We start from the raw sequence: 10,804 nt of genomic DNA on the forward strand, positions 1-10,804 counted from the left end.
CGAATTAACCCTCTGGTAATCCAGAGTTCGGCCACGAGGTAAATAAGGCCTAGCCAAGAATTGTTCCCACTAGGAATCGAACTAGTTTAGCAGAAAAAAAGAAAAATGTTGATAATCGGCCGCGAGGTAAATAAGGCCTAGCCAATAAATTGTGAAATGGTGCAACTTGAAAATTAGTTTGCAGAAGAAAATGATGTCTGCATTAGTTAACTTCCTGCATCATTTGACAGATTTAAACTCAAAGATAGATAGATAGATGCCCTAATAAATTTTCACCACATGGTTCTCTATATTTTCATAAGTTTATTTAGTTGGCCACATTGGATATATTCTCTATTATATTCACAATATAGGAAGGAAGAAACTTATTAGAATATATAGTAGAAGATATATACTATTTTGATTAGCTTCCTTGCTTTTGTGGCGAATCGACATCAATTATATAACATTTCATAAATGAATAGGTTTTGTGATCCAACCAGCATAGTGTCTTTGTGATTGATAACATTTTTTGACTAGCTAGTAGTAGTAAGTTATTAATAAATTCAATTTTAAATGTTTATTATACTAATCCATGTATCAATCAGACATTTGAAATGCAACATACTGTTCTTTGAAGTTGGAATATGTTTGTGTAGATAGATCTTGGTCACTTGCACAGCATTCTCCGTGAAGCATTGTCCGAAGTGAGGATCTCGCCGGTTTTAAAAAACATTGTGCAGATTCACAGTGATTTCATCCTCCACAGTGAACTCCAAAACAACAAATGTAGGCTTAAGCTCAATTTTCAAGGACATTGCGAAATCATAAAAAATGACTAATAGGGCAGGGGGGACTTGAACGCCTAATTGTAAAGCGAAAAATGAACAAAATGCTATACTTTTTTATGAACAGATTCTGTGATGGGCTCGCAAAAGCCCGTATGTGGTTCTTCCGACTGATATTAAATTCGAAATAATGATGATGCAAGTAGTATGTGGTTCCAGATTTTGTTCCAGATTTGTTTTAGACATCATCATTAATGTCTAATACTAATAAGCAATGTCTTCCAGATTTGTTTTTCTAAGAGGCCAATCTTGAACAGAAGTAAGATTTGCAAATTCACAGAGAGAGATGCAAATAATCATACTAATCATTCCTTTAAATTCATCATTGAAGAACCACATGAATTTTAGAAGAAAATATAATATGTGATAGGAGAAGCATTTGAGAGTGTCCACAATTGAAGACAAAGGGTGGAGCTGAAATTACCCCCACCAGCAAGGGCAGTGTGTATTCTCTTGATGGAAAGAAAGCAAAAGCCAACAATGACCTGATAACTGGTACATTACATATATCAGAATTCAATTACCATGATATTTGATTGTGGAGTGACCGATTCTTTCATTTCCTCCAAATGTGATAAGAAGCTCAACTTGGCGTTATCGCCGCTAACTCCCGCTATGATAGTAACTACAGCCACAAATGGTGGAATTGTAGTCAAGTTACATTTTTCTTCCTAGGCTTGCACACAAGTTGAGCTTGAGAGGCCACATGTCTCCATTTTTATTTATCGCTTGTGGTTGTGCTCTATTTGAACTCGAGTCTATTTGCCAGAAGTTTATGACATTAGTTGGACTTGAACTAAGAGAGTCGAGCTGCTAGTTTACTTGAGCTTCTCTCTCTCTCTCTCTCTCTCTCTCTCTCTCTCATTTTTAGTTTTGGGTTTTAACTCAAGCAGAGTTGGGCATGGCTACCTGTACTGCTTTTGTGTTTGAGCCAGAGATCCTCCTATTTTCTAGATTTAATCAAATAGTTGGTGGCAAGAAATAGTTTTCTACGAATGATCGAATGTACGTAGCTCTGATATCACTGATAGTGCCGTTCAAAAAAAAAAAACAAACACTATACTACCTCAACTAGTAGTGTTTGTTTAGAAAGTAATTGGACAATAGACAGCACATAATCAATTGAGTGTTAGATCCAATTTTAAAAAATTTACAATGATTATGCCAAATCTATTCTTGTTCTGGTCACTATATGCTAATATTATGCCAAATCCTTACGCGGTTTTTTGTTTTTAGTTCCTGTATTTTCATTTTTTTAAAACGTCTCTGAATGTGCAAATCTTGTTGATTTTCGTACGTCCCACTAAAAAACGACTGTGTTTGTAGCTAATTAGCTACGAATTAGCTACAAACGCAACCTGCAGGGACGAAAATCAACAAACTTTGCACATTCACGGACGTTTTAAAAAAAATAGATACAGGGATACAAGGACCAATGTGATATTTAAGCAAAAAAAATATTTACAAATTTTAAAACCTACTAAAATCAATGACTATGTCAACTTCACTTTTAGTTTAGCCATCATAAAAGTTTAGTAAATACTGTATTAGTAATTGCACCAAATTCACTTTTCACTTTTGATTTGATACATTTTTTTCTTAACCAAGATTTGATTTTTTTTTTTTTAACAAAGATTTGATCAATGTTTTTTCTTAATAGAAGATTTTATCTTAGTTATAAAAAAAAATTAGAAGATTTGATCAAGTTTTTTTTACTAAAGATTATTTGATCAACTTAATACATAGAAAGATACAGAATATGTAATCACTCCAAATCAAGTAATTCGAATATCTACCATCATTATCTATTATATTAAAAAAATAAAAAATATCTATCGTCATCTTAAAAAAAAAAAAACTATCATCACAAATTTAAAAACTAAAATAAAATAGGAGTAATACTTATAAATGTTTGAACCCCGGCTCTCTGTATATACAATACATTATCACTGTCAACTCAGTTAAACTCACTGGACGTTACATATTCTATACTATTTATTTAGGTAAATAAAAAATCTATCTATATTTTATTTAGGTCCTCAATCCTCATTGAAATTCGAAGATATAAATTTAACATGCAATTTTTGTTTTATTAAACCCTAATAAATCCTTGTCTCCTCAGCACCAAAAACAAACCACACTATGGAAACAAACACTTTGTCTCCATCGCTCCTCAACAAGCACAGAATCAGCACAACTATTGATCGTCTAACTTGGCACTTTCAACAAGGCAACCGAAGTGATTCTGTAGAATTTACCAAACTATGCACCATCCTATCTCGAGGGATTGATTTTGCAATTGCCAACTGCGAAACTCCACCGCCAAAAGCTAATAAACTGCCTTTCTTGATAAAACAGATGAACCATCGAAGAAAGACTGAAGATGTACCATCATCACTAGCATGTGTGATGGTTTTGTGTATATCTGTTAAAAATGCATGTAAATTTGGATGGTTCAATATGAAAGATTCGGAAGAAATTTTAACTATTGTTGACGAGTTAGGAAAGATGTATTGCACCATGGGAAATTTACATACCGGATTTAGGTTTTCGTGCCATTCTACGGTATTAAGTGAAGTAATGAAAAGGTTCTATCCAAATATGAAATTGGGTCCGATAATTGTGTTGAATCAAGTCAACCCTGGATATGGAGCTTCTATTATTGATTTCAATATAACTAAGAATACTTTTCAACCGGATAAAAAAATTTGGTTACTTGTGGCGCAAACCGATAACATTGAGACATCTGCGTGCCTGATCAGCCCTCGGGAAGTTAATTTTCTAGTGAATGGACAAGCAATTGACAAGAGGTCTATGTGTCGAATGGACCATGGACCACAAATGCCAACTTGTTTGAATAGTATACTTAAATTTGGGACAAACCTTGTACAAGCTGTAGGTCAGTTCAATGGTCATTATGTTGTACTTGTTGCATATATGAGTTATAATGTTGTTGCATCCTTGCGGCCTGAGCATCTACCGGATTATGTTCAGCCTGTTGGTGGATATTCAGATTCAGATATTGTTGAGGGGGAATCGCGAATCTCACTTTACTGTCCGATAAGCTTTACACGTATCAAGACGCCTGTTAAAGGGTGTTCGTGTAAACACTTCCAGTGCTTTGACTTTGACAACTTCGTTGAAATAAATTGTAAGAGGCCATCCTGGCGCTGCCCACATTGTAATCAGTATGTCTGTTATACAGACATTCGTCTTGACAGAAACATGATTGAGATCCTCGAAAAAGTTGGTGACAACGTTATGGAAGTCATTGTCCATGCTGATGGATCGTTGAAGGAGGAAGTCTTAATGGAAAGCGATGATATGTCCCACAGTTATGAAAAGGAGCTACAAGAATATTCTACTTGCTCCTCTGATAATGTTGTAGACACTTGTGAAATTGAAGATAGAAAGCCTTTTCAGGCTTCTTTTCCTGCTAAAGACGATCTTAGGGTTGGTATCGACCTTCCTGTTCTAGCTGATCCTGCATTTTTAAATATTAAAGCTGAGGGGCATAACCAGTTTCTGTCATCGAGACATATTCATAGGACTCCGACAGTTATTCAGACTCTTCCGGTCCAATCCCAGACGAGACATATTGATAGGACTCCGACAGTTATTCTGGCTCTCCCGGTCCAATCTCAGACATCAGTAGTAGGACCACATCCGCACAATTCAGTAACTAATATTAATTCCTTTAAAACCACTTCTGCTGCTGGTGCATATCCTCATAATGCCATACTGAGTGATGCAGAAAGACAACAACTTTTTTTCTCGATTGCAACTGAATGTTCCTCAGGCCTCAGCAGTAGCAACACAGGTTCTCTCTTTATTAATTTAGTAATGTGCCGTTAATTATGGTTTCAAATTAAGATTGCATTTACTTTAGAATTTAATATTGAATACCACTTAATTATGTTCTGTTTCTATTTTGGAAGGTGGACATTAAATCCTAATATTTTATGTTTGGAACTGGAAGCAAAATCTTATGCTAAGCTTCAAGAATCTATTATATTGGAAATATGTTATGCTTGAAAATGAAGAAGCTAAGAAGTGAATGCTTGTCAAGGGGAGAAGTTGTGAATTTTAAAGTGATTTCTTCTGTTATTAGTTTTCCAACTTGTAGCAAATGAGTTTTAAATAAAGGGAACTTGAAATAAAACTTGTATTAATTCTGTGTCATAAATTTTAATGGACAAGGCATTTTACTATTATTACAATTTGGTTTCGATTTAAATTAGTAAATAGTATCTTCAATTTTACTATTTACTAAATTAAAAAAAAAAATGAAGATACTATTCATGGATTCAATTTAAGATTGCATTTACTTTAGAATTTAAAATGAGAACACTGTACCAATGATCGTTAGTTGGTCTAGTGATGATTGACTCTGGACTTGGTAGGGAGGAAAGATCACGGTTCGATACCCCACATCTGCGATCAGGAGGGAACTGAAACCACTTGATATCAGAACTGATCCATGAACAGGATTAGGCGGTCCAATGAGCCGGATACTGTGGTGAAAAAGAAAAAATTGAGAATACTATTTATTTACAGTTTCAATTTAAGATTGCATTTATTTTACTTAATTATTTTGACAGGTGGACAACAAATGTTTACCTAACACTAAATCTTAATATTCTATGTTTGGAGTTGGAAGCAGAATCTTATGCTAATCTCAGAAGTAACAAATGAAGGAGAAGAAGATAAGAATAGATTTGTTCTGTTTTCATATTTCCAACCTGTAGGAAATGAGTTTCAATAAAGTGAGAAAGGCTCCCCTAAGACGGATCGTTTGGGAAAATCCAAGTTCGATTTCTGATAGGAATAATTCTTGCTAGACTTTACTTACCTTGCGACCGAACTCTAGATTACCGGGATCCCCTTCCCCCGGAAATGATTTATACCAAAAAAAAAAAAAAAGTGAGCTTGAAAGGAAACTTGTATTCTTACTGTCATGAATAATGAATAATAATAATAATAACAGTGAATCATCCTCACTTGTTTCTTCATTGCAAAGTGGTCTTAGTCTGTGTGGTACGAAATCATCAAATGGCCTGGGGTTGTTATTGTGATTCTGAACCTTTTCGTCCTTTTTGATTGTTTGAGTGAAGCGGCAAAGAGCAAAAAGTCTAGAAAAGGTTTTCGATTGGTGTGGCATTCGGTGATTTGGTCAATTTGGAGAGCACGGAATAACCATATTTTTAAAAATATGGCTTCTGATCCTTTGGAGATTGTAGAGGCGGTCAAAGTTCTTTCTTGGAGATGGAGTGCGGATAGGATGCATATTTCCCCTTGTCTTTTTTATGAATGGGCGTGGGATCCCGATATATGCTTCAATAACTAATGTCTTCCTTGTTGCTTTTTGATGTTTGGTGGGTGTTTTTAGTGCTCAGTTAGTTTTGGTTTTAAGTTGTTGTGTTAGGGGCGTTTTTACCCCTCCTGTAGCTTTCTTCTTTTGTATCCTTACTTCCTCTCTTGGTATATCTTATGCCATATATGAGAGGTTTATTAATAAAATTTTTGATGTTAAAATAAAATAAAATAATAATAATAATAATAATAATAATATGTTGTGTGGGAGTCATTTGTTGGTTTTCATTATCCTCTTATACCACTCTAATTTTATTGGTTTTTATCAGTGTTTATTGTATGTCTTCTAGGACATATTTAATTAGTGATGTTTTAAGGCATAAAAATACATTTTATTGCAAAATGAAAAGACTTAGGGGGGTGTATTGGATTAGGATTTTGAAAGACAATTTTTGCATAAAAAAGTCTTGTGGATTTTAAAAGATTGTGCATGATTTTAATGACTTTTAGGATTTTAAAAAACTATTAAGATTTTTAATTTGAATTTCAATGGATTTATATGGTAAGATTTTATAGGATTTGGAAGACTTTATGGATTTATTGGATTTTAAAAGACATTGAATTTTAAATTAAATGCAGCAATTTTGTTTAAAAAAAATCCCAATTTTTTCTCTTTTTTATTATCAGTAGTGATTTTTATATTATCAAAGATGGAGTCATGGAGGTTCTCTATCGGTACTCCCTATTTTGACTGTGGAAGAAGGCATAAACATGATTCACAATGGGTATTTAATAGTTTTTTTTTATTGATGATGGGAATTTGATTCTAATTTGATCTCATTTTGGTTTGATTACACAGTCACTGTGTAATGCTAGCGGGATCAAGAGCAGGAAGAAGAAGAGAGCGATTTTGGGAATAAGCAAAGGAAACAACGAAGAAGGAACAAAAAAGGGGAAAAAGAGTAACGGTGGTAGTGGTGGAAGCAAAAAGTATACTAATATAAATGTGACACTATCTATGGTAGCATGACAATCATGAAGAGGAAACGTGATGGAGAGGTAGGGAGAAAATAAGCGATTATAAAAAACATGAGATAATCAGGAAACACGAAATAGAAAAATGAGGGAAAGTGAAAGAAATAAAAAAAAAAAAAAAGAATCCATCGAAATCTCATGATATGAGGAAAGACTTTTTGTAGCTCAAAATTCACTAAAAAGTTCATCCAAATCCATTAAAATCCTATTTTTTAAAGAATCCATCGAAATTAGAATACTTTTGAATACCACAAGACTTTTTGTAAGTTGTCAAGAATCTTGATTGAATACCACTAGACTTTTTTAAAGTCTTTTAAAATCCTAATTGAATACCACTAGACTTTTTTAAAGTCTTTTAAAATCCTAATTGAATACCACAAGATTTTGTCATCATAAAAAAATCTTTTAAAATCCATTGAAATCCTAATTGAATACACCCCCTTAAACTATGTGGAATAGAACTCAAATATTGCAACTCACACACACTTAATTTAGAATTCATTTTGCAAAAGTTCTTTTCAAGATCACTAGTATTCCACCACAAGTATTCCTTTCTCAATAATGATTGCAAAAAAGAAAATAAAGTATTCCTCTTTCTGGTTCACAAGTATTCCACATTCTCAGTAGTGATTTGCAATCAAAGTTTAGAACCTTATTGCTTTCTCTTATTCTTCTTTCCAGTTCTCAAGTATTCTCCATAGTCATTTGCAATCGAAGTTTATAAAACCTTATTCTCAATATTGATTAGCAATTGAATTTTAGAACCTTATTGCTTTTTCTTTCGCTTCTTCCTCTTTCCAATCCCATACGAAAACCATTTTCCATGGCCGAATCATTACTGTTCAGTCTCGCTGAGTCATTCATCGGTAAGGTTGCTTCTCGTGCTGTTGAAGAAGCATCTCTTGCCTTTGGCGTCTACGACCATCTGCTAGATATAAAAAACAAGGCGTCACTCATCAAAGCTGTGCTCCTGGATGCCGAACAAAAGCAGCGGAAGAATCATTTGCTCCGTGAATGGCTGCAACAGATCAAGTGCGTCTTCAATGATGCTGAAGATGTAATCGATGATTTTGAGTGCGAGGCACTAAGAAAGCATGTTGTCAACACTTCAGGTAGCATTGGAAGAAAGGTACGTCGTTACTGCTCAAGTTCTAATCCTCTTGTTTATCGCCTTAAAATGGCTCATAAAATAAAAGATATTAAAGAGAGATTCATTGAGGTTGCTGCTGATAGACTTAATTTTGGCCTTCAAATCAATGAAAGTGATAATCGCGTTGTGCAAAGGCGGGAAATGACTCATTTCCATGTAAATGAGTCTAATGTGATAGGAAGGGAACATGACAAACAACAAATTATTGACCTCTTATTGCAAGATGATGGTGATAAAAGTCTCTCTGTTATTCCTATTGTTGGAATTGGAGGCTTGGGAAAGACTACCCTTGCAAAATGTGTATTTAATGATAAGAGTGTAGTTGACTCTTTTCCATTGAAGATGTGGGTATGTGTCTCTGATGATTTTGAACTTAAGCATTTGCTCATTAAAATCCTCAACTCTGCTAGTGCTTCTAATTCCAACCAAGAAAACTTTGATGTGGATCAACTACAAAGTCATCTAAGAAACAAACTTTTTGGTCAAAAGTTCTTGCTTGTCTTGGATGATGTATGGAATAAGGATCGTGCCAAATGGGAAGAATTGAAAGATATAATTCAAGGAGTCGCAGGTACTGAAGGAAGTAAAGTCTTAGTGACTACACGCAGCCACAATGTAGCTGATGTGATGCGTACCACCTCTCCTCACATTTTGAAAGACCTGTCCGAAAAAGATTCCTTATCTGTATTTGTCAAATGGGCTTTTAAAGATGGAGAAGCGGAAAAATATACAGAATTAGTGGAGATTGGAAAAGAAATTGTGCAAAAATGTGGAGGGCTTCCTTTGGCCTTAAGAACATTGGGGAGTTCATTGTTCAAAAAAGTTGATATAAAAGATTGGGAGTTTGTTAGGGACAATGAGATTTGGAATTTACCACAAAAAGAGGATGACATTTTGCCTGCTATCAAATTAAGTTATGATCAATTGCCTTCTTATTTAAAATCATGTTTTGCTTGTTTCTCCCTCTTTGAAAAGGACTTTGTTTTTTCTAATTTTCATGTTACTGAGTTATGGGCGGCACTTGGTTTTCTTCCATCACCAAAAAAGGGTCAAACAATAGATGACATTGTCAATCAACTTTTGCATGATCTAATGTCAATATCTTTTCTTCAAGATTTTGTTGACTTTGGTAATAATGCTTGCATCTTTAAATTGCATGATTTGGTGCATGATCTTGCATTATATGTCGCAAAAGATGAATTTCAATTGGTGAAATTGCATAACAAAAAAATATTTGAGAATGTTCTCCATTTGTCATTTATTGAAAATGATCTTCTTGGCCAAACATCAGTTCCAACTCGATTGAGAACAATACTTTTTCCTATAGGAGCCAACAACAAAGCTTTCTTGTATACTTTGGTGTCAAGGTGTAAATTCTTGCGGATTTTGCAAATAACTAATTCTACATATGTGAGTTTACCCCAGTCAATTGGTAAATTAAAACATTTGAGATGTCTCAATCTTGAGTTTAATAAAGAATTGAAGAGTCTTCCGAATTCAGTGTGCAAACTTCAGAATCTCCACATTTTGAAACTCAATGGATGCACAAATCTTCAAACATTACCTAATGGAATAGGAAACTTGATCAGCCTTCGACAATTACATATAACCACAATGCAATCTAATTTTCCAGACAAAGAGATTGCAAAATTGACTTCTCTAGAATTTATATCTGTCAGTTCTTGTGATTATTTGGAGTCATTGTTTGAAGGTATACAACTTCCGAATCTTAAAATGTTGATGGTTATTTCTTGTGGGAATCTAAAATCTTTGCCATTTCATGCTATTCCAAACTTAGAGAGTTTGGGGATTGATAGTTGCAATAAGATAAAATTTTCATTGAACCATGAATATGACATCTCCAATTTAAAGCTGAAGCTCCTAGGTCTAGGATCTTTACCTCAATTAGTGAGTTTTCCCCAATGGTTGCAAGGATGTGTGACCACATTACAATCATTGGAACTTTGTAATTGTTGCAATCTTGAAGAGCTTCCTGAGTGGCTGTCAACTCTAATATGTCTAAAAGCAATTGAAATTCTTGAGTGTCCGAAATTGGTTTCCCTCCCCGATAACCTGCATCAACTCAAAAACCTTGAATATTTGTATATTGAAGGTTGTGATGAATTATGCAGAAGATATCATCCAAAAGTAGGAAAGGATTGGCACAAGATTTCACATATCAAACAAGTCATCATTAAATCACCAGAACTAGAAGATTAAGAAGGATTCATAGATATCACAGTCAAAGTTAGATGGTATATTTCTCTTATTTGTTTTTGTAATAAAGTGTTGTGTATAAAGCACCTTTTTTCTATTGGAGGAATGTATATTTTCTTTGTTTTATTGTTTTGTATAATTAATTTGATTTGTTAAACATGGTTATGAGAAACTGGTGGATCATTGTAAATAAAATGATGATATATATAATTTGTGATTATAATATTGAAATATTTGGTTGTCTATGACAACAATATTGTCT

At 34.0% G+C, this 10,804-nt stretch overlaps 2 protein-coding genes across 2 annotated transcripts; both read left to right on the plus strand.

The window, feature by feature from the left end:
• Nucleotides 1-2,969: 2,969 nt before the first annotated feature.
• On the plus strand, nt 2,970-7,170 carry LOC123896061 (E4 SUMO-protein ligase PIAL2-like). The gene is made up of 4 exons (XM_045946507.1): nt 2,970-3,678; nt 3,721-4,147; nt 4,619-4,667; nt 7,000-7,170. Exons 1-4 carry the CDS (start codon nt 2,970-2,972, stop codon nt 7,168-7,170), a joined length of 1,356 nt encoding a protein of 451 aa, XP_045802463.1.
• A 591-nt stretch (nt 7,171-7,761) lies between these two features.
• On the plus strand, nt 7,762-10,804 carry LOC123899679 (putative disease resistance protein RGA3). The gene has a single exon (XM_045950890.1). It carries the CDS (start codon nt 7,999-8,001, stop codon nt 10,543-10,545), a length of 2,547 nt encoding a protein of 848 aa, XP_045806846.1. The 5' UTR covers nt 7,762-7,998; the 3' UTR covers nt 10,546-10,804.

The sequence above is a fragment of the Trifolium pratense genome, linkage group LG7 (genome assembly GCF_020283565.1).
Source record: "Trifolium pratense cultivar HEN17-A07 linkage group LG7, ARS_RC_1.1, whole genome shotgun sequence".
Classification (NCBI taxonomy): domain Eukaryota; kingdom Viridiplantae; phylum Streptophyta; class Magnoliopsida; order Fabales; family Fabaceae; genus Trifolium; species Trifolium pratense.